Source organism: Schistocerca nitens, chromosome 1, assembly GCF_023898315.1.
Source record: "Schistocerca nitens isolate TAMUIC-IGC-003100 chromosome 1, iqSchNite1.1, whole genome shotgun sequence".
Taxonomy (NCBI): Eukaryota; Metazoa; Arthropoda; class Insecta; order Orthoptera; family Acrididae; genus Schistocerca; species Schistocerca nitens.
In genome coordinates, this window is record NC_064614.1 from 837,709,982 (window position 1) to 837,734,956 (window position 24,975).

A 24,975-nucleotide genomic window follows, 5' to 3' on the forward strand; every position below is an offset into this window, starting at 1 on the left:
CACTGAAGAACTGCTTATACACACACAATACACAAAAAAATCACCTAGAACACAAAAATCATTCCTTCAACAGTGAAATCAATGGCAAAATCATACTCACTCTTCGGGATAATTTTCCGAACAAATAACATGGAGATCAACTTGAGCATGAACTTCATGGTGACCAGAACTTCCTTGCTGAGGAGTCAATGTTATTATTATGTCCAATGGGCGCCAAATATTCCAGGCATCATTATGACGTAAATCTTTAAGCTCCTCTACAAATATAGCCTGTAAAAATGACATACTATTTATATATAAACATACAGACAGCCCCCTATATTAAATAATAATCAAATTCTTAAATCACATCTTTCAAAACACCATTCTTTTGATCAATTAAAATTGCTTCATGGCAATGGGGCATATGCAAAGTGATAGTTTTAATGAGAGTCTGCTTCTGTGCTAGTGATCTCAAATGCAGATTCTGCCTCAATGTATCCATTTCACTTCCATTAAAATTTAAAAGTAGACTACTTGTCACTGGTCTTTCTCACTCACTTCTACATTAAGTATGCTCCATAGGTGTGTCATCAACCCCCCCCTCCCCCCCCCCCCCCAATTTGTTGCAGAAGCGCATGCACATTGAGTCTGACACAAGAAGAGTAATGAAATGTTATGAGCAAAGTAGTGTTAGCACAAGTTTGTGTGATTCTGTTAAGCAATGTAATAGAACAAAAATATGTTATACTGAAGTAATGCAATTGTTCCTGGTACAAGATGTATGCTGTCTTTAGTCTCTGGTTGTGTGCGACATCAATGGTTGTTTCTCTTACGATGAAAATACCTATCAAGGAGACGTAGTGTTAATGTACTTCACTCACATTTGGACGGAGTAGGGTTCAGACCCCTGTCCAGATAACCAATCTTGGATTTCTGTGGTTTCATTAAGTCATTAAAGTAAACACTGGTGCAGTTTCACTAAAAGTGCCACGGTTGATTTCCTGCCCAACACTTGTCCAATTCAAACCAAGTCTATACACATTTGTAGACAGGATGAGGCAGCTAAGACAACTCAACCAAAATCATCCAGAGCAAGTATATACCGTACATTGGGGTGTAGTTTTTGCTAAGTTACTAATGGCAATGTAGCAAATTTTCTGATGTGTGCAAATAATTTTTAGTTTTTACAGCTGCCAAATTATGACACGAATGTTGCCTTCCTTTAATGGAACTAATACTTTTTCTGTGGCACTATGAAGTGTCTACCAAGAGGACTTCAACAACATAATACGGGTGGGAGTGGATCAAATATTAATGATGACACAAACCACTGTCCTATTGTCGGGAGATAAGGTCCCACAAACTTCTGTCCTACTGTATCAAATGTAAGCAAACACATAGCTCAAGTAGGTTCACATGTTTACCTCTAATCTATCAGTCTGTGCTCTGTTGTAGCTATCTGACCACTAACTCGTGAAGCTATTCAGACTTTCAAAATGTATACTACAATCAAAAACGTGCAGCTTTTGTTAGAGCAGTGGTTGTATGCTACAATCTAACTTGATGGTGCCAACTCCATCACAGTCTACCTTGGAAAACATTACAAAAATATTTTGAAAAATAGGTAGTGGGAGAAAGAAAATATGCCAATGAAAATGAATGACATCTGATAAGAAAAATGTAATTCAAGGTTTAGCAGTGGCAACATATAAACCACATCTCACTATGAGGCTGCTTGAATCTGCAAGTCGTGTCAACCAAATGAGTGTTCTGTGAATATTACATTCCAACACATTTCATTCTTTACGCATTTCACTTTATCAACAGTTTCTTGGGAATCACTTTCAAAATCAGTTACAGTTCTTCTAATGGCATCTATGAGAACTGCAAGTGCTGTAGGATTCATATGAAAGACTATGGATTATGTGTTGTTGACAAATCATGGGTAAATCAATCTTTGCTATATGTGCTCCTGATCAGTTCCAAATCCACACTTGCTGGTAAAAGCAAATAAAAATTTACTTTGGTCTGTTAATGTATAGTGTAGGGTTTTCAAGAATTGTAACCTTAATCCCAGCTTTACTGATAGGATTCTAAAAATAGCAACCAGTATCTACAGTTCCTAACATATATGCTGCAGCAGTTTTCAGTTGACAAGTCTGGCCTGTAGTGATACATAGCAGTTCACAGGAGTGAGACATGTCCCTACATCATCTTACCGATGAATGGCACTCTCAACAAAAGAAAATTAAGCAGTAAGAAAATATAAACGTAAAATAATATCCCTACTATAAACAGTCACAAACTGCATGTTGCTCTTATTTCATTGTCCACATACAGAGCCATACTGAAGGACTACACATGACTTCAGCATAAGATGGTGATTGCAGTGATTTAATGAGATGAAATACCCGTCTGGACACTGCAATAAGTATTCTGTATATTACTATCCTGCCCTACCAATGCACAGACTTTCCACAAAAATATAAAAATACATGCAAGTTGTAAAGAAAGCTAGAGAAACTTCTGTGAAGCAGTATGATGAAGTAAACTGAAAGTTGGTTGGTTTAAAGGGGGGGAGGAGTGGGGAGGGACCAAACTGCGAGGTAATTTCACAAGAGAAATAAGAAAAGAAAGGAGACATACAGCACAATAACAGGAGAAACGAAGAACAGAAGAACGACAGAAGGACAACCAACACTACTATGGGCAAAACAGGAAAAGAAAACCACAGAGATAAGCAAGAAACAGGTTGAAGGGGTAAAAACAAGAGAGCAGATGACCATGGCTGGCTGACCACGAGAATAAAAAGGGAAAGCCAGGCATTCTGTGACACATTAAAACACCCACCCTAAAAGCATTAGAGTGGAGAACACAAAGGGACAAAGGATATGCACTAAAACTTTACAGAATGATAAAACCCATCGTCATTTATAAAATGTAAAACTGAATGAGCTGATGAGGTGTTGTCAGCTAAAATTAATGACAACGAGTCCAGTAATTGAAGAGTCCATTGCAGGGCAGCCAAAGGAGGACAGCTCACCAAGGTATGGGCCACTGTCAGCTGGGCACTGCACCGACACTGAGGTGGGTCATCATGGTGCAGGAGGTAGCCATGTGTCACCCAAGCGTGGCAAATGCGGAGCCAGCAGAGAACCACAGACTCCCTGCGAGAGGCCTGCATGGAGAACTGCCACACATTTGTAGTCTCTTTAATGGCATGCAGTTTGTTGTGCGTGCTGAGATTATGCCATTCGTCTCCCAAAACCGTAAAACCTTGCAGCATAGTACTGAATGCAGAGCAGTTGCAGAAAAGCTGATCTCCATAAGCAGTTTCCGCGTAGCCTGTTGGCAAGTTAATTGCCTGGGATTCCGACGTGACCTGGGGTCCAGACAAACACCACTGAATGACTGGACTGTTCCAGGGCGTAGATGGACTCCTGGATGGTTGCTACCAAAGGATGATGAGGGCAGCACTGGTCGATAGCTTGTAGACTGTTCAAGGAGTCAGTACACAGATGAAACGACTCCCCAGGGCATGAACGGGTGTGCTCAAGAGCACGAGATATAGCCACCTGCTCGGCAGTGGAAACACTGTAGCCATTGGGTAAGGAATGCTGTTTAATATGTCCTCCATGGATGTATGCGAAGCCGACGTGAGCATCAGCCATTGAGCCGTCACTGTAAAACACTTCGTGGCCTCGCTACAAGTCAAGAATCGAGAGGAAGTGGCAGCAGAGAGCCGCAGAGTTAACTGAGTCCTTAGGGCCATATGAAAGGTCCAGGTAAGCTACAGCCTAGGTGTACACCATTGAGGTGTACGTGAATGGACCTCAAGTATATTGGTAAAAGCAAGGACTCTAGTTCGGAAAGAAGAGATCGAACACGAACTGCAACTGGAAGCCTCAACCTAGGCCGCCGATGAACCACAATAGGTGGGAAAAGGAGATGGTGATTCGGACGCGAAGGAGAACTATGAACGTGTGCAACGTAACTGGCCAGCAGTTGTGCACGCCTAACCTGCAAAGGAGGGACTCCAGCCTCCACAAGGATGCCGGTCACCGGACTTGTCCTAAAAAGCTTCTGTCACTAGGTGAACGCCACAGTGGTGTACTGGCTTGAGTAAATGCAACACTTAGGGTGCCACTGAACCATAAACCAGATTCCTATAGCCAAGGCGGGATTGAACAAGGGCTCTGTTGAGCTGCAGCAGCGTAGAGCGATCTGCACCCCAGTTGGTGTTGCTCAGGCAGCGGAGGGCATTGAGGTGCTGCCAGCACTTCCACTTAAGCTGCAAAGGTGAGGAAGCCAAGTCAATTGGGCATCAAAAACCAGTCCTAAGAATTGATACGTCTCCACTACAGTGAGTGGATCGTCATTAAGGTAAAGTTCTGGTTTTGGATGAATGGTACGACGCCGACAGAAGTGAAATAACACATGCCGAAAACTGAAAACTGTGGGCTAGAGTCCATGCTGTGCCTTGTGGATGGCTCCCTGTAAGCGCCGCTCAGCAACACCAGTACTGGTGGAGCAGTACGAAATGCAGAAGTTGTCTGCATACAGAGAAGGTGAGGCGGATGGCCCTACAGCTGCTGCTTGACCATTAATGGCCACTAAAAATAGAGAGACACAGAGCCCTGTGGGACCCCATTCTCCTGGATATGGGGAGAACTATAGGAGGCACCAACTTGGACATGGCAAGTAAGAAGTGACAGGAAGTTTTTGGATAAAAATTGGCAGCAGGCCTCTGAGACCCCACTCATATTATGTGGCAAGGATATGATGTCACCAGCTGGTGTCATACACTTTTCGTAAATCAAAAAAGACAGCAACTAGGTGTTGGTGTCTGGAAAAGGCTGTTCGGATGGCAGACTCTAGGGACACAAGATTATCAGTGGTAGAGGAACCCTGGCGGAAGCTGTCCTGACATGGAGCCAGTAGACCATGTGACTCCAGGACCCAACTCAACCACCGACACACCATACATTCCAGCAGCTTACAAAGAATGTTGGTGAAGCTGATGGGCCGATAGCTATCCACATCAAGCAGGTTTTTACTGAGTTTGATCACTGGAATGATGGTGCTCTCCCGCCATTGAGATGGAAAGACACCATCGCACCAGGTCTGGTTGAAGATGATAAGGAGATATCGCTTGTAGTCAGACAACAGATGTTTAATCATCTGACTGTGGGTCGGATCTGGCCCAGGAGCTGTGTCGGGGCAATGTGCAAGGGCATTGAGGAGCTCCCACTCTGTAAATGAGGCGTTATAGGATTCACTGTGGCGTGTAGTGAACGAGAGGACTTTCCCTTCCAGCTGCCATTTGAGAGTGCAAAAGGCTGGGGGGTAATTCTCCGACACAGAGGCTCAAGCATAGTGCTCAGCAATTGCATTTGCGTCGGTAGATAGCACGCCATTTATGTAACACGGGGAACGCCTGTTGGGGCCTGTTACCCAAAAAACTCGTTTGATCTTTGCCCAGACTTGGGAAGGTGACGTATGGTACCCAATGGTCAAGACATATCTCTCCCAACATTCCTGCTTCTGTCGTTTGGTAAGTTGGTGAACACGGGCACGGAGCCTTTTAAAGGCTATGAGGTGCTCAGGGAAGAGTGCCGCTTATGCCGTTGTAGAGCTCGCCAACATTCTGTAATTGCTTCAGCGATTTTTGGCGACCACCAAGGGACTGTCTTTCGCCAGGGGCACCCTAAATAGCAAGGGTTTGTGTTTTCTGCCACAGAAACAGTTGCTGTAGTCACCTGCTCAACCATCACATCGATGTTACCGAGTGGGGGAGATTCAACGGTGACAGCAGAGTTGAAAGTTTCACAGTCTGCCTTGTGTAAAGCCCACCGGGACAGGCGTCCATGGGCCTGATGCTGGGGCAGTGACAGGAACATGGGGAAGTGGTCACTACCACACAGGTCGTCATGTGTTCTCCAGTGGATAAATGGGAGAAGTCCTGGGCTGCAAATTGATAAATCAATGGCTGAGTAACGACCATAAGCCACACTGAAATGTGTAGCGGTCCCAGTATTTAAGAGGCAGAGGTCGAACTGAGACAGTAAAGTTTCGACATCTCTGCCTTGGCCAGTAAGCACAGTGCTACCCCACAAGGGGTTAGGGACGTTAAAATCTCCCAAAAGTAGGAAAGGTTTAGGGAGTTGATCAATCAGTGCAGCTAATACATTCAGGGGTACTGCACCATCTGGAGGAATATATACACTGCAGACAGTTATTTCCTGGGTCATACTATTCTGACAGCCACAGCTTCAAGAGGGGTTTGAAGGGACACAGTTTCACTACAGACTGAGTTGAAGACATAAAACGCAAACTCACCTGACACTTGATTATAGTCAGCACGGTTCCTGTAGTATCCCTTAGATGGCGGAGGGCAAGGCCGCTTAGAGACTGCTGGCGGCAGACCACCAACAAGAGATGACGTACTATGCTTCATGGTGTGTCATCTGCCCTGATGCCACCCACTCTGACCAGGGGCCCTCCCCACGGGCACCACCCAGCCTCGGCAAGGGCCATCCCGCCAGGTGCCCTTGCCGCGAGTCCCGATGCCTCAGGGAGATGGGCATCTACTCCGTGACATATGTGGTGAGTTAACAGCACAGGCATCAGCAGAGTGATCCCTGTGTTGTCAGGGGGCTACAACCAACAGGGTACATGGCGGCCCCACCACAACGGACTGGCTACCGTGCTGGATATGAGGTGCTAAGAAGACCATGGTCATCGTCGGTGCAGAAAGCACCTCTGCATAGTATAAGTTGGAATACGAACCCAGGAAGGTGTCCTCGCCCAAGAGATGGAGAATGAGCGGAACTAAAAGACGACGACGAAAAAATGGGCTGAAGATCTCAATGCACGATGAACACGATGCACTATGTAAGGCGCCCTTCCCCAATTGGCTCACTCTTCGGGAAAATTTAGAAAGATGGAGATTAAACCTGACAGGGGACCATCACATAAAGGCCGAAATCTGAAAGACTCCTTTTAGTAGTCTCTTACAATAGGCAGGAATACCTCGGGCCTATTCTAATCATCAGACCTGCAGGGAGGGGGTGGGGGGGTAAACTGAAGTAATAACACATTATATTATTACAAGATGTCAACTTATTGAAAGGATAGGAAGACATATCAAATGTTACACTAAAACTGGCACAGAATGTTTATTCTTGAAATGTGTTGTGGAGGAGTTTGTCGTCTCAACCCACGTTTGGAGCAACAGCTACATTGCATTAGTGGTAACTGTGCCAGGATGCAAAACACAGAGTGCATTGGAAATTTAAGAGAGAAACAATAAGAGAATATGAGAAGAAATACATGGAAGTAAACAGATAAGAACGAAGAATATGAAGTAACTAAAGGGATAACTGTTTATTCCTTGAAGTTAACCAAAAATTTGATCTTTGTAAGACATTCCACGTAGACGATAAAGAGTGGTTAAAAGTGAAGAATATGATGAGAAAAGTGTGCCGGAAGAAACTACATAAGAGAAAGAAAACCATTTTTTTGTGATGAAGCACTTTCATGAAAATAATGTAGCTCAGACAACCTCCCTCCCAGCCCCCACCCCCCCCCCCTCCCCCACCCCCCACAAAAAAAAAACAACATAGGGATACATCAGACTCCCGGGAGTTGTATGTATCATTACAGGACATAAAGCAATGCATGTGATACCAACACAATGGATGTACTGCCTGTTCCCCACAGACAATTACAGATGTTTTAAACAGAACATTAGTACATCGTCAGTTCTGTCATTCGGGAAATACAAAATGATCGGCAAGCTCACCAGACTTCTCTCTGGATATTTATCTGCGGAAAAATTAGAACAATACTCGTACAAGGAAAAAAAAGGGAAAAAAAGAAGAAAAAAAGGCAACCTGGAAAATGGGCGAGTTCAGATGAAATTTAATGTACAGTAGGCCTCTTGTCTATTCAGAACTGCTTTATGGCATATACCAACACTCAGGATCATAATTTTGAGCACTTGATATGACAGTCACAATTATAAACACACAAACCATACCCGAGGCGTATGTCTGCTTACATTTGGTACAATAGGCCAGAAGTTACCTCCTGATGAAGTAACAGGCGTTTGCATCACTTACCTATTATTTGATCAAGTTCTACATGTAACATCATTGATCTCTTCTCTGAAGGCTGTTTCCAATACCACAGGAAAAAGCATATAGTTTCATTTTGGTAGAAGAATAAAAGTCAGTGTTGGCATAGTCCATATCAATTCAGGCAGGCTAGGAAAGGATCTTACCTTCATAGTCTTGGATGTTATTGACTTTAGCATATGTTAAAATGAAGGAATAAGTAAGGAACATGTATCTTTTTGTTTTCTCTACAAAAAATTTCTGCTCCGAGATACAGCCCTCCAAAGATGATACTGCACATACCATTTTGAAGATGCGAATTTTGGAAAAAAAATTTAAAATGCTGTATCTCTGGAACAGTTCTAGATATTTTGTTGCTTTTTTTTATTGTATTTTAAAGGTAATTGCTTTATGATTACAAAGAAACCCTTCATTTGGACTTATCTGTCAAAGGCATTTTACTATAGCATTCTGAACTTCCTTTATAATTTACGGATCTTTTTTTTTTTCCAAAAATGCCAATCCATAAATTTTAATTTTCTTCTGTTGATTAGTATCATATAGTTCTACATTCCCTGAAAATGAGAGCTTCCACTTTTAGGTTGGACAGGTTTTATAAACAACTGCAATTTCTGCCATATATAAAAGCTGTTTTATTACCACATAACAGGCTCATAAAAAAAAAATCAAAACCTAGATTTATTTAACATAATTTTAGTTTTGAAAGATGAGTAAGAGACTCATTTTTTCAAGCATTTTAAATGGTTCCCAAATGTATGTGAATGGTCCAAAGACCTAAAGATTTCAATTTATACAACTTCTGACCACTGTTTTGTACTGAAATTGGCCAACCAATGAGCTACAAATGTTTTCCACTGATTCAGTATCTTCCTTTGATATAGAGTGATGCCTTCCTGTTGAACCAATAGGAACTGGAGCACTTACACACTTCAAAACATTGTGAACATGAAGTGAGCACTGGTGGCTTTGCTGCTTTCCTTCAGCTGGAAACTCATATCCAGCAGCTGGTCCATATGGTAGCATAAAGTTCACTACAATTTCGCTTAGCTCGTAAGTGATGTCTATAATCTCTGCAATCCACCAGTCACAATCATACACACATGCGTCAAACATCCCACACTGATGACTGCGCAGTTGAGTGCCCCATTCTCAGGTTGTGAATCTGAATTTTATCCTGCTGTTTCTGAGGTGTTGACTGAACAAAGGCAATTTTTTCTTTCTCGCTCTTTAAGGTGCGTGCAATATGAGTTCACGCATCACTTAAGAGTCCAAAAATGTGTCTTCTTATTTCCTATCACAAGAATAGTTTGTTTGGAACATTCTCCTTTTTTCTGCTCATGGAATTCTTTGATTTCCTCTTTGGGCAAACAAATGAGGGCTGTGGATTTCACAACTCTCGTAAAATCCTCAGCATTCTGAATCGCAGCTGTATTTGGTCTGGAAAGATTATGTTTTGTAGCATGGTGCTTCAGCAGGCCCGTGACCAGTATCACTGTATATCCAATCAGTTGGTACAAGTGACTTACTCAATTCAAACAGCTGGTAATAATTTTTAAAATGACTAGGAGCACCATCAGAAAGAATGATTATCTTCTCTGCCCCTGTTTGCATTTGAAGAATTTTGCATATAGCTAGCAAAGCATGTAGCTGAGTCATCTCCTGTGCAATCACTTATAACTGTGACACTTGTGACCTTGTTTCGAAAATGTCACTCCTGTGAAAATTGAAACCTGGTCATTACTCCAATGATATCCTTGTACTTCTTGTGGGAGATTTACAGACCAGTTCTCAGCAAAATCACAGTGAAGCACTAAACATAGTTCTTCAGCCTGCACACATCCTTTCTATTCTGCAATGTGTTATTGTTGCAATTTCTTCAGATGCTGCTGTGTTACTGCTTTTGATGACTATTTACCAAGTTCATCAATAAAAACTGTCAAAGGCAACATTTTCTTAATTCATTTATTTTCCTCCCATGTTACGTATGTAATTTCTGCACAGTTATCTGCCAAGTCTTCCAGGCCAAGTGTCTGTAAGTACAGTCCTCCCTTTCCAGGGCAGTCACCACATTCTTGAAGCAAACAAGTCTCTCGCTTCATGTCACAGGCTACCAATGACTTTACATGCCCAACCTGGGTGTCATATGTCATGTGTTCCAGTAAGTTCTTCAAAGTTACCACACAAAATTCAAAATTTGCGCAGTACACACACAACCAGACAGCTCTAGGTGGATGCGGAACTACCCATTTAGGTTGTAGTGTATAAAATTTTGATCTTCAAATATGTGAAGTAGTTTAGTTGCTCCTGTAAACTGCAAAAGTTCCTTTAATACTGTGAGTCCTGCACCTCCTCACTTTCACAACTTTTTGACCTTCAACTGTTACAGTTACAGTGTCTTTTTTGTTGGTACTCTGGTGAGAACAGTCCCATTTATTTCCAGATAAAACGACTGCACTATTTTAACTTGAGCTGCTTCTACAGGATGACCATAATAGGGATCTGGTCTCCAAAGACTTCTTTTATACTGTAGATCCCACATTTCTTGATTTGTCTACCAGGTACTTTGATACTGATGGAATGTGGTTCAAAACTGTTTTCTTTGAAAATGTCTCTGGACTAATAGTTAAAACTTGCACCTTTTCATTGTAGGATGCACAATATTCAACAGCTGAATTGACATTTGTGAAAAATTCCTGGAAAGAGGTGCAAGAGTGTTTTGGTTCATTTTCTTCTGAAGATGGAATTTCTACTTTGAAGAGTGTGGTCGGTTTTGCTGTAGTGTATTCATCCATAGCTTTAGTAATTTCTCTGGGCTTTCTTGATCCATAGAGCTTATAATTCAACTTCGCTGAGCAGAGTTTCTTAACAGGATTAACACCTCTGTAGCTGACTGATTCTTCCTCTATTGATGCAAAATCTACACCATGGGAGGCTTCACCTTGTTCAGATACTGTCACTGTTGTTACCCTGTCAAAACATTTAGAACACAAAAAGTCACCACTGGAAACATCGTCACTTTGAAACAGAGTCTTCAAATGATAACACTTATTTCCAATCTGAAGAAAGTACGTTTTTTTGTTTGTATTATATATCACTCTTTTATGGATAAGCAAATAGTCAGCACACTTCACTCTCCTGTGGCCACAGTCAGAACACATTTTAAACAGTCCTTTTCACAAAACACACTGCAACAGTGTCAACTGGCAAATTCCTCACAAAAAAACAAAACTCACTGGATGCTCTTAAGAGTTCTTAGAAGCCGCTTCAGTAAACAGATTAGCACTGAACAAATTCAATACATAAACCTGCAATGAACAACCACGACAAAGAAACCACAACAAAGTGTAAGAAATATCTGCAGCAATGAAAGTGTAAAGAAATAACTGCAACTAAGAAATTGATAAGAAATAACTGCAACACAGACAATAGAAATAAACATTGTAACAAAGAAATTAATAAGAAACAACTTCAGCGAAGACATACATTACCCTTGAAAGTTAAAAAACATGATTTTTTAATAATGAAACCTCTCTAACTTAAAAGTGGAAGCTCTCCTTTACAGAGAATACAGTACTACATTGTATTAATCACGAGGGGGGAGGGGGGGGGGGGAATCAACTTTTCTGGGTTGGCATTTTCGGGGGAAAAAAATATCGGTAAATTATTTTAAAAATTCAAAAGGCAACAGTAAGAGATCTTTAACAGATACAGGATGTGATTCAAAAGTTTCAAGACTTAACCCAGAACTAGAAATTTATTGGACATTTAAGTACAGGGGACTAAAATTTTTCAAAATATGATCCTTCAACATCAACACAGCGCTGACAGCGCGTCTTCCACTCTTCGTAGCCCTTCTGGAAGGCCTCGGGCATCATGCTGTCAAGGGCCCTCGTTGAAGCCTGCTGGATGGCATCAAATCGGTTCCCTTTTAGGCCTGTCTTGATTCGGGAAGTGGAAAAAGTCACTTGGAGCGAAGTCAGGGCTGTAGGGTGGCTGCGGCAGTGTTGTCACGTTTAACTTGACCAAAACTTCGGCAACGGCATGCGACGTGTGAGTGGGTGCATTGTCGTGGTGGAGAATCCAATCGCCCTTGATCGCCGGGCGGACGCTGCGAACTCTATCCCTGAAGCGGCGGAGAACTCCAGCATAAAAGTCACCTGTGATATACTGTCCACGAGCAACAAACTCCTTGTGAATCACTCCTACTCAGAAATTAATCAGTCTTGAAACTTCGAAATCACACCTTGTATGTCCAAACGGAGTATACCATTGTAATTACAAAGAATTATCTTTCAAATACAAAACTGTAACAAAATATCTAGAAGTGTTACAGAGATAAGGAATTTTAAATTTTTTTACGAAATTCGCATCTTTAAAATGGTGTTTGCAGTGTCATCTTTGGAGGCCTGTATCTCGGGCCAGGATTTTTTTTTATATAATGAAAAAAATATATATATATTACATGTTTCTTACTTACTCCTGAATTTCCACAGAATTTGTCACACTGCTATAGCTTAGTGAAACCCACATATAATCATCCAGTATGTATCTCTTTGTGAATGTTCAATAGTCAAAGAAAAAAACAAAATAAGTAAGGAAAAGTGGCTGATGCTACAATAAATTCTACTTTGACAAATAGTAGTATTTCTTAATAACAGTCTCTGTTAAGTACACGAGAATCTTTACAGTGTGAAACAAAAATTTAATTTGATTTTGGTTGACTTCTTAGGGTAACAGAGGTGCTGCCAGATATCAGTCAGCCATGCACAATATTTCAACAGTGTGACTTGTCTTTATTAGGTGGTAATCGAGCCTGATAGTTGAATGAACAGGGCCAGTAATTATACCCTCTACCTCCACCTTCAATGATTGGTTGTAGATACCCTGTCTGCAGTCTGTTCACACTAGAAATGTCCTGATATGTTCCATCTTATATCTGGTTTCTTTGCTGCAAGCTGCCGTTTTGTTTTCAATATGGTGCACCTGACAGCAATCTGGCATTCTGTCTTGGTATGCTGCAGATGGTGCTGTGTCTGGGGATCATTTCTGGGGACTATGTTCTTAGTTCCTGAAACTTACTGGCAAAATAAAATTAACTTGAACTCAGGGCCTTTGCTTTTTGCAGGCAAGTGCTCCACCGACTTCTAAGTTATTCTTTTTGTTGAGTTCTGCTGCAGCGACCGTCCAATTTCAAGCAACTTCAGTGCAGTTGGTACCCGGTCTTGAGATTCAAGAGGTTTTCTGACACCTTTCTCTCTATTGTCGCTCTAGTAACACTGTCCCAGTATATGGTGGTCTGTACCACAATACTTCTTTCTCTCATAGACCATGATTAATTTCCAGACTATCCATGGCAATGGCTGTTTTAGTTGCCTGTCTCAGCCATGTTGTAGGTGGACATGAAGCACACTTGATATTATGCATCTTGAGAATACTGTTGATCTTGGCAGAAAGAGATTTTCCATAGAGCAGGTATGCCACAGTCTCTGCTTCACCTTGCTCTTCTTCTATATTATATGGCAGGCATGCTGGTTGAAAGGCTTGATAATGTACTTATTTTGGCAGAAGGTTGAGCATAGATGCTCTATTTCTGACGTCAGACTACCTTAGTGTAACAAGGCATGCACCTGTGGATCAATGTCTTTCGAACTTCACTCTCCTGTGAAGGGTGATGGCAGCTGCTAGCTTGCAGGAATAAATCAGCGAGCGTCGGCTTGCCATACACACTAGGACCAAATAACCCAGCTCTCCTTTTGACCAGTATATCCGAAAATGGCAGCAGACCATCCTCCCCCAGTTGCGTGCTGAAAATAACAGAACTACTATGAAATGTGAAAGATAACTTTGGTTGACAAGAACCAGGTGCACCATACCAAGAACAGAATGCTAGTAAGATATTTAACTTTAATTTGTCTCCCAAGTACTTACAGTAGGAGATGGGAACAGGTACAAAAATTTAAAACTATTGAACAATATGTCCCATCATTAAATATAAACAGCATGTCTCCTGACACCATTAATGGACTTCTAATGGTCATACTAGGGGCACTTTTTAGCATGGGGTCATTCCAAGTCAATTCAACAAATTTGAGAAAATGTTCCAGCTGATAGTCTCAGATTTGGCTGAAATTTAGCACACCAATGCTACCAAGTGTGGAACACTCATGTACAAAATTTTGAGTTCCCCTGCCAATTAGTTCCAGAATTATGGCTTGTGAAAGAAGGTGACGTGACCCGGAAATTGCAACCCCTTAGCATTTTGATGGGTCTCACATACACAAACACTGTGTGTGCCCCTTGCACTTACAGGCACAACCCATTTTGGCCGAAGGTTGAAAAAAGATGATAAACCTACTTTAGTATTGGGATACTTTTCCATGAATTCTACATATAGTTCTGATACGTAGCATAGCAACAGTCTTTTTTGCATCTGTACACGTACATTTCCCATTTTCACCGTTACATAGTCTTTTTTTCTAGCCATTATTTGGCTGCAGTCATTATTTTAATAAAACTCCGACACTAGAACCTTTATTTCTGAACTCAATTGCTTACCCTGAGCCTGCTGAAGTTGTGGAAGCACTCCTTGGGTTGCTTTTATTTTCCTAGCTTGCTTTACCATATATGTAGAAACATTGAATTCCTTTGCAGTGTAGTCAATAGACCAGCTGGAAGATGCAAGGGTAAGAATAGGTACTTTTTTCTGGCGTGTGGATAGGGCACATTTTTCTTTCAAATCATGCACAGTTTTGTCCAAATCAGAGCATTTCTGGCATGATTTCTGTTCCTTTGGAGCAGATAGTTCTTCCTCTTCCACCATTAATGTGTCAGCTATTTTGTGTGTTAATTCCATTTGAGCTTCTTGTAGTTTTCTTCTACCATAGCTAGGCCTGTCTCTTTTCCCAACTTTGTGTGTCTTCATGGGAGACAAACCAAGAGCAGTCACTGAAGTATTTAATTGCTCATCCACTATGGTTGTAGGTGGCTGATACTCTTCGTCACTGTCGTGTAAATTATCAGAATATTCTTCATTTTTTTAGCAGTGTAACACACATGGAACATAACTTTTGTCCTGGTTTCATGTTAAGTCCCATGCACTGATTCACTTTCAATACTGATTTTATATCAATTTCTCTGAGACTACACTTCACTGTCTCCTTATGAATCCGAAATGGATCAAAACAACTTCTTTGTAGGAAAGAATACTTATCCAGAAACACTTTCATATGATGAAAACAAACACTAAAGTTTCCTGGAACCGTACTTCTTGTGCCCACAGGGTGTATCCTGGATCTCCATAGCAACAAATCTTGGCCGATTCATTCAGATCATACAGTGCAAAGCGAATGCCACATTTTGTTCCATATGTTGTTTTATGACATTCAGATGCTTGTGCTCTACCAATACTGCAACTTGTTTGAACAAAAGCACCACTAGTACACTCTTCTGCCTCCATACTGACATTCCACAACAGTACTGACCAGTCTGAACTAGAAACTTAAAAACATGAGTAACCAGTATTTGTTGCTTGTTTCCTTTGTTGTTCCTGCCTAACAGTGACTCATTCTGTCCCTGAAAACTACCATTGTTTAACTTTCTGTTGCCTAATGGTTCCCAACAATTGCTGCAGCTTTATCTGAAACAAGCTGTCTGCATCATCACTGTTACTTGCTAAATCATGTTAAAAGAAACGTAACCAAATACATCTCTGTCAACTTTTATTGTACACGAATGCCTTGCAAATAACAAGTTGAAATTTTGCCACATATTGTATTATGGTCTACTTATGAAGTGTTTGAAATTTGGCTTGGATATCACTTGTCCCTTTTGTGCTACCACACTTTGAAAATCCATGTTTTTCAGGTAATTTTTCAAATTTTTGTATTTTCGTGTGCATGTAACTCTGTTTGTGTGACTGATATGGGCAAGATGAGTTCTGTGTGTTTAGGCCACATTAAGCTTACCACAAAAAATGTATACCCTTTTTGAGTGAATTACATTTGGCATAGAGGACACCTACAATATGTACCTATTAACGTATTACATTTTTTTAATCACATTTTGGAATTTTTTATTTTCCCTCAGAAATATGTTGTTGGTGTTTTGATTCATGGAGCGTGTTCTCTAAATGGATGTTACTGGGTTGTAAATTTCACTGGACTGTGTGGAATAGTTCCAAAGTTATCAAGATCTGAAGTTGGGTCTGAAGATATATTGCTAGATGCGGGTTGCAATTTCCAGGTCACGCCACCTTCTTTCACAAGTCATACTTCTGGAACTAATCGGCAGCGGAAACTAATACTTTGTACACGAGTGTTCCACACATGGTAGAATTAGTGTACTGAATTTCAGTCAAATCTGAGACTATGAGCTGGAGCCCCAGGTTGAACTGACATGGAATGACCCCATGTATAATAGTACACTAAAAGGACTGCACACAGGTAAGTCCTCTTGCTGACAGAAGAATGCTACAACAGAGATTGGCACACAATCTGAAGTGAATTACCAGCACTTTGTTGCATCTCTACAGTTGGGAAGGCTACATCATAACCAGGTTGTAGGCTTTAGCAACTACATCACACAATCTTCACTTTCCAGCCACAATACCTTCAATCACAACAATGTGATGACATGCAGGGGATAATACAATGTGACACAGTGGCCCTGTCACAGGCATCCTTTGCTAACTCATCTTGTTGAATCCACAAACGTGCCCTGGCACAAAGGAGAATTACGTCTTCCCTTGCTCTTGAGAGAGAGAGAGAGAGAGAGAGAGAGAGAGAGAGAGAGAGAGAGACCTGGATGCTATGGAATTGTTTCTCTGTTGTGTACATATGCTGGATAGCCTAGATGGCATGTTAGGTACTCGGAGCAGATGAGGAATTCTATGGGATGATATCACAACAACTTGTCTAGTACCCCGGAGATCACAAGCAACTCAGTATTGCACAATGAGCAATTTTGCAACACTTGTTCACTTTCATAAAATGTAGACCTAAACACGCACTCTGAAGTCATATATTTGGCTCATTCCACATCAAGTGTCCTTTGGTCACAACTTCATCATCTTCAAATTTTGTTGAAATGTATCTAAGGGGCCTGCATGAACTGGCAAAGTTTCTGCACTATCTGTAACTCTGTGTATGTACTAGACTCATTTTCACAATGATTACTTTATTTGGAACTGGAAATGTGTGAAAAAAATGCAAGACACTGTTCCTGACCTTAAATAGATGGGTTCCTCAAACATGCCATCTTGACAAATTTTTGTATTCAGAAATAACACAAATGAAGATAAAGAAGCAACAGCCATCTCTCTTCGAACCACCTATTTCTCTTCGAACTTCCTGAAAAAATTTTCCCATGAACCACCCCCCCCCCCCCCAAATATTTCAATAAGGAACAGGTAGTGAGGAAACATGATCATTTGTCAGTACCTATCAGAAAGCTAATGATGTATGAACTACATTAAAAACACCAAATGTAACAAATTTTGCCTGTCTTAAAAGATAGTGAAGCACTGTGATGTTCAAATTAATCTTTAGGTGTGAGTAAAAACATTTTGGGTATTACATCACATCATTATCAAACACTAAAAATTACTGTACTGGCATGATCTAATACCCAAAATGTTTTCATTCAAATTGACACTGGTGATGGAAGCACATGAACTTAATGTTCAGGTTGCTAACAGCTTTACTTATGTGATGTCACTGAATAGAGCATTTTACATCGATTAAAAACATGTATTTTTGTTCCTCACTTCTTTTGGCCTTTTCAGGCCACACAGAGCGCCTGATGAAGATTGCCAATTACACAATCAAAATTTCGTGTTCAACGTGGATTACCAGCAGAAAACCTAATTTTCCAAGATGACAATTGATTTGTAAAAGGCAGCTCAGCTAACATGTACAGTGAAGTCTGACATAAAACCAGGCCAAAAACTGTGCCCACCACACAGAAAAGATTTTTCCATGAAGAAGACTCCACAGATGTTAATTCCATACCAACCACAATAAGTCCATATTTCTGAAGTTACAAGTACAAACTCATCATCTGTTGGAACATCACCACTGAAATTATACAACCACTGAAATTATACAGTGAAAGATGTGCCAGTTAAAGATGCAGTTATTAAGAAAATTGCATCAGTTGGCAGAGCTGAAGTTAGCGAATCGGAGTAAGCTAGAGCAAGAAAAGAATGTCTTAGTCGTTCAGATTACAAGCAGGTGATCAAAGAAATAAAGGGATGAAGAAAAAGTACAATATATCCAATTGTCAAGACAAAAATTTTATTTTGACCTTAAATCCCCAGAGATGCTCCATTAAAATGACTTCAGAAGAATTTTAAATTTCAGAGAGAATATGAAAGCAGCAAGCAAGCTATAGAGGGAAAAAGTAATACTCCAAATCCAAAAAGCAAGCCTGGATAGAACCTTTCAGAACACAAGGTCAAATATTATAGAACTTTTTGAAGATCAAGGACTTATTCCACATTATTTGTACAGGCAGAAAAGTCTGTGTTTTTCACAATGCACTAATTTTCTGACAGTCAGACAGACAAGGCACTGAAAATGAGTATGTTTCCAGTGGCTTTTACTCACTCCTTATTCCTGTTGAAATACAGTCTATTAGAGTAACTTTTAACCAGTCAGGGTATCTTTGTACCAGTTACTACTTTTGTTTCAAATGGAGGCTGCTCCACATACTTGTATTATTTTATACTAAAAGTAACAGATTTATTACCGCTGTGGTTTCCTGTTGGCATTTCAGCTGTCTTTCCACCTTCTTACAAACTCTCAGGCTTGTCATTATGCTATAATTGAACTGAGCATCAGGTGGCAGTGTTTTAAGTTGACCAATGCCAGGTTCATACAAATACTCTGACATTTCAAAGTAAACCTGCAATACTGGGAAATACAGAAGCGTCCGATTCCACCAGTCTGCTTTGACCCAAGACGTCACAAATATGACCACAAACATGACCACAAACACAAAAATACATGGAAAAACCAACACACACACATTCCACAAAAAACCTAATGAAACTAACGGGGCAAGTGTGGGAAATTGGGGGTTTTTGGGAGGGGATAAAATAAACAAACAAATTTAGAGACACACCACCATTCCAAACCACACAAAACGACGAAAAAAACTGACAACACAAAACTCCCCAAATTCCACTAAACACAATATCCTCTGTAATCGGACACTTCCCTTGACCTATATAGCTCAACAGCAGCTCCCGATCCCACAAATTGGAACTGAACAATTCCCTTGACCTATACAGCTCAACAGCAACTCCCAATACCGGAAAACCCACAGCCACAACCACACATTGGAATCGAACACTTTCCTTGACCTATATAGGTCAAGAGAAACTACCGATACCAAATCATAAAACCCAAAACTACAACCACATCCACAATCATCACTACCTCAAAAAACACAACAAACCAACAAAACTGGAATCAAACACTTCACTTGACCTCTTATCCTTACGACATCTCCACATACAGCCGTCCCTGGTCCGAGACGGTGGAACTTTAAGCCAGCCTGATTTCTGCACAATATACTGAACACTTCACGACTTAATCCAAAAATCTGAGTAGCTGAAGAAATTTTATTAGAGACAACACACTGTCCCCCATTATCGCTGACAACCGAAAGCTGTTGACCTTGTCAGTCACATCCATACCTACCAAAGATATAAAAAAAAAAGCAGTTTACCAAAATTCACACAGACGAACAGAAAAAAACTACAATAACATCGAAATAACAAAACTAAAATCGTTAACTCATTGAAAAATATTCTGCTGAAAGCACAGTCCCGATACCACACATGTGCAATGCTATCATGTAAATGAACCCCATACGCCATCTAACATGCTACCCATACACACACCACCAGAGAGAATCACCGACCGCAACAATACACCACCTATAAACACACCACACACGCAAACTAAACCAAAAACATCACCTAACACACCACCAGAGGGCACCATCGATCACATCAAAACGAAACCTACAAACACGCCACTCTCACAAACTAAATTCCGCACCGTCATGATGTCACACACCACAACAGCCTCACGTCACGTGTCAAAGCAGACGGGTGGGACTGGACACTTCGGTCGATCCCAATACTGAATCAACAGTTTGTTTTTACTTCTTATTAAAATCAGATTTCCTTCTGGCATGATTTAAATTTACACAACGCTTTTTACAACTGGTCTAAAGTTACCCTCAAGGACAGTTAACTTAAAATAGTATTAAAGCAGAAATTGTATTCTAACGAGGCATAGTTATTGTAAATTTTTACTTTCCTAAACATGGAGTGACTATAGATATAAAATGTTACAATGCCTATGGTGATGTGTAACTAACTTTATGCCCAGTATTTTCAAAAAATGGAAAAAATTGGTACAAAGTTACCCCGATAGATTCCACGGAGAAAATATGCCAGAACAAAATTTTTCAACTATTTCTAGAATGTGACATGGACACTGATCGCTTAATCTTCATGTACGTTAGTTCTGTATTCTGTACAAACAACTGTGACAGGATGGCAAAATGCAGGATCCTAACCCTATTAGATTAGGTAGGCTACAACAGTCTGCCAAACATGAGAATTTTTTTACACATTTCCAGTTCATAAGAAAGTGGACCACATGAAAACTGCTTTAGTGTCTACACCAAGTTACAGATGCAGATAAAACTTTGCACAAGTTCATGTAAATTTCTAAGGTGCAATCTATATAAATTTCAACAAAATTGAAGCTGTCTGAGTCGGTAGTACCTTCAAGATTTTGACAATGGACATGAAACACCCATTCATTAACTACCACATCAAACTTGGAATTGGTATTAGTGATTATTGCTTAGTTTGATTCAAAATTAAATGCACGCTAATTGGTACTTATTACAAGTATTCTCTTTTACTATAATACTATAAATGATGTGATCATACTCTATAGCTGTGTGCATTCCTGTGAAACTTCATTACCGGTTAAAACGTATATTCCAAGTCAGGACTTGAATTTATACCCACACCTTTTTGCAGACAAGTCTTCTACCATCTACAATATCCAGGCATCATTCATCATCTCATGGCCTACTGTTACAGCCTAAATTCTGCCAATACCTCTATTCCACTTTCCAAACTCATCGTAAGCTCTCCTGCGTATCATACTAAACTAACACTCCAGTATGAAAGGACAGATTCATTGGGTAAATGAATTCTGAAATGCTAGTTGAGAAAGACATAAGGAAGAGCACTTATGTACCTTGGAAAATAGGACGGAGATACTGGCAGGACTGGACAGTGAGAGTGAACCAAAACCAAGTTTTTGAGTTTAAATATTTGTAGTTGAGAAGTCTGTGTGTGGTGTATATACATGTATATACCCTGAACTAAGGAAAAAAAAAAAAAAAAAAAAAAAAGGAGTAGTGCACTTGTAAGTATTTCTAAATGGTAACGGCATGTTCCTAAGAAGCTTTACTGATAGTGATGCACTGGTTGAACTACTGCTTTCAGTACCACTTCCCACAGACAAACTTTCACTTTCAGAATATAACCTAGGCCTTGCGCTATGCTACAGAACAGCCAGTCACACCTGAGACACTCTATTCGCATTTCCTGGATTCACCAATTAGCAAAACTATCACCTTTCAACCTAAGCTACACCTCAGGTTACAATACAGATCAGTCTATCTCCACAACTTTTAACAAAAAATAATATACTAGATGCAAAAATAATTTTGCCACTGTTATGTTCTCTGTTTGTGCATGTATGACATCTGATGCTACATCATCATTACATCCTGGGACAAAGCAGACACCCAATATTGGTAGAACCAGTTGACCAGAGCATCTGCGTCTGCCCACTAGGTTTAGTGTAAAAGAAATTCCACTGGAGAATATATGTAGTCCTGCACATAACCTCACTGCTTTTCACTGCTCTGTATACAATTTTGCAGCTGACAAAGATTGAAAACTTATCATTATATGGAATGCTGCCTACTGTTTAATTTGAAAGAAATAAAACCTGCCATTCCTTGTATCTTGTGGTTCAGATATTTAACAAATCATGTTAATTATATTCCAAGGCGTTATTGTGAGCATTTTTAAAGGGTTGGTGGGTTCAGCAATTTTCACAATACCATCAGAATGCAGTTTCTTATATTTCGAATAGATAAACAGGGACTTCACATGCAAACACTTACTGCTTTTTGTAACTGCAAAAGTAATCTTTAAAATTGTAAGGATTACAAGAATGTAAAGGAGTATGCTCATTTTGTGTGTTCATATCCAGGTGCCATAGCTCTTTCCTTAACTTGTGACAGCCTGCACTGAAGCTATCATAATTTTTCATCTTAGCTTCTTTTATTTTGTTTCCTTTGGACTCTTTTAATTTATTGTGGTATATAATATCCTTACTAACGGCATCTTTAACTGAATTGTGCCAGTTCTTTACTGTTGTAATGGTGCTGTTACTTTGACAGTTTCTTTTATGTCCTGTCAGATTTCCATAAATACCGTCTAGTGTATTCTTAGAAGAAAAATGAGTTATAATTTATAGAAACCTTTGGTTTTAAAGCCTTTAAATGGAGTGCATCACTGGCACAATGAATGCATATTTCTTGTGCTATTTTGTAAATGAGGAACATCTTTTTATTTTTATGATCATACTACTCATAGATAATTTTAATATCAGAGAGTATATGTCTATTATTCTGCTTCACCAGATAGCAGAAGCCTACTGTGCTGTGAACCACAAACAATGGTTTATTTCACAGTTAGCATAGCCACGGAGCAGTGGTTATGGCATGAGGCATGTAACATTAATCTTCTTTCCTTCAGAAAACAAAGAGTTTGATAACAGAATCAGAATAGAATGTGGTATTTAAATCCCCCCCCCCCCCCCCACACACACACACACCCCAAAACCTTCATTGTGACAGGCTGATTTGTAATGTAGGTTATGTTGGAGGGTAAGAAACTTATACTCAATAACATACAAGTCTCTTCAGAATTTAGTGTCTTATTATGAACATGTAGTCCACATAAACAATGAAAAATGTTACGGAATCCACTAATAACTTTCATTGGATGTGTAACAGGATTATGATTTATTTATAGAGTATTAACTACTGCCCCATTCTCAGACCACTTCCCATGCTTGAAAAATTTTGTTGTTATTTTCAAATGAAATCTACTGTCTCATGTGAAAACCAGGTAACATCAAACTCATTTTCATGTGTATTCACATTTTTTTTCAGGCAATAAGTCTTTAAGTGCCTCATTCATGTGAAAGTGTATCAATGCCCCTTCATTAACAACAATTTGACTAAAATGTTAGTTTTCTGTTGGTTGTATTGGTTGGTTCAGTACATAATCTATTGTCCACAACCAACACCAATATGGTTCGGTGTCACACAGTTTAAGATAGTAGCAACCACTAAGCTCGCTCATTAATTATTTTGACAGAACTAAAGCAGGATCTTTGGTTACTGACACTTAGCACATTATAATATTCTCTACATGTCTCATATAAAAGTGTGGTCTTAAAATCGCGATTCTTGGCATAGTATGTCCAGTAATGATCCACAAATTTTGCAGGTCTGGAACCAAATGCAGTGTTTTGGTGCTACAGCTTATAATACATAGTATTATACTTCTGATAATGAACAGTAGACCAATTTTGCAAGTGTTCATAGGGAGCTCTGTTTTCTCATGCATTTGGCCTTGAGGATGTAACTGGATAAAGTAATGCGAGGTTTGAATTTCAGTCTCTTCACACCAAATGTATTTTCTTCCCTCTGACAGTAATGTGGAAAGTTAATAAGTTATTCATAGTATCTGCCACTGGATCTCCATGTGCAGCATAGGAAGGGTTGAAAGGCTGTGTTAATTTAATTTTTTATTGTTAAAAGTGTTTGGGTGCCAAACATTATGCACCGCATTTGAAAAGTCAAGAACACGTAGTGTGTGGGCCTAAGAGAAAGACTGGATGGTGAGATTGTTCACTCAATTTTTAACATGGTAATCAGTTTTTGGACAAAACCCATAATCTTGTATTAAAACAGTTTCGTTGCTACATGGTTTTGCAAAATTTAAGAAAAACGCTCGGCCCATAAAAATGTCAGTCATCTGCATATTTACCAATAAAGATTGTCAACTTTGGAGAACGACTAAGTACGGAAGGATTCAGCCTACCTGGCCTAACATCAAACAGCACACTTTTAAATACAACAAACTTTCCAGTATTCTTCCTCAACAAAAGGTAGTTATTTTTAATCCATAAAATATATATCAGACTTGGTCACACCTTCCAATTAGTCTATCAAGATTTTTCTTATACGTCGCTACCTAGGCAAAATATGTGCATTTACCTCCTGTGAATACGCAAGTTTTACCCTAAATTTTTCATCAGTACATTAATTACTTGTTTAGCAGTATGAGGTAAAATATTAAACTCGGAACCATGATGTTTTCCACAAAAATGTATTTCCAATCAATATTCCATTCAGTAGCAAACATACTCCGCGTTATGTTTACCTTTAATGCTTGTATTTCATTTTCTTGGCGTTCTTCCGGAGATTCCATACTACATAGCACAACCCGTAAGCCGCGTACGACACATTGATGACGCTGAGTCTTGATCTACATTTTCAACATAGCAAAGGTGTCGTTGGTTCTATTTTATTTTCAAGACTTTTTCTGTGTACACATTAGGATCAATGAAAAGCGAAGCGAAAAATAAAATCGTTCCGCGTAAGGGATATAAAATATATCATCTACAAGTTAACGCCGCACTTTTGAAATTGCCAGAGCTATGTTGATTTTATC

At 39.8% G+C, this 24,975-nt stretch overlaps 1 protein-coding gene across 1 annotated transcript in view; it reads right to left on the reverse strand.

The window, feature by feature from the left end:
- The window catches only part of LOC126263157 (eIF-2-alpha kinase GCN2), a 322,298-nt gene extending 297,323 nt beyond the window's left edge, over window positions 1–24,975 (reverse strand). The window contains exons 1-2 of the mRNA XM_049960195.1: window positions 24,685–24,975; window positions 101–270 (exon numbers count right to left, since the gene is read on the reverse strand). Of these exons, the coding sequence (XP_049816152.1) occupies window positions 101–270; window positions 24,685–24,732 (218 nt within the window). The 5' untranslated portion in view covers window positions 24,733–24,975. The remainder of the gene's footprint in view (window positions 1–100; window positions 271–24,684) is intronic.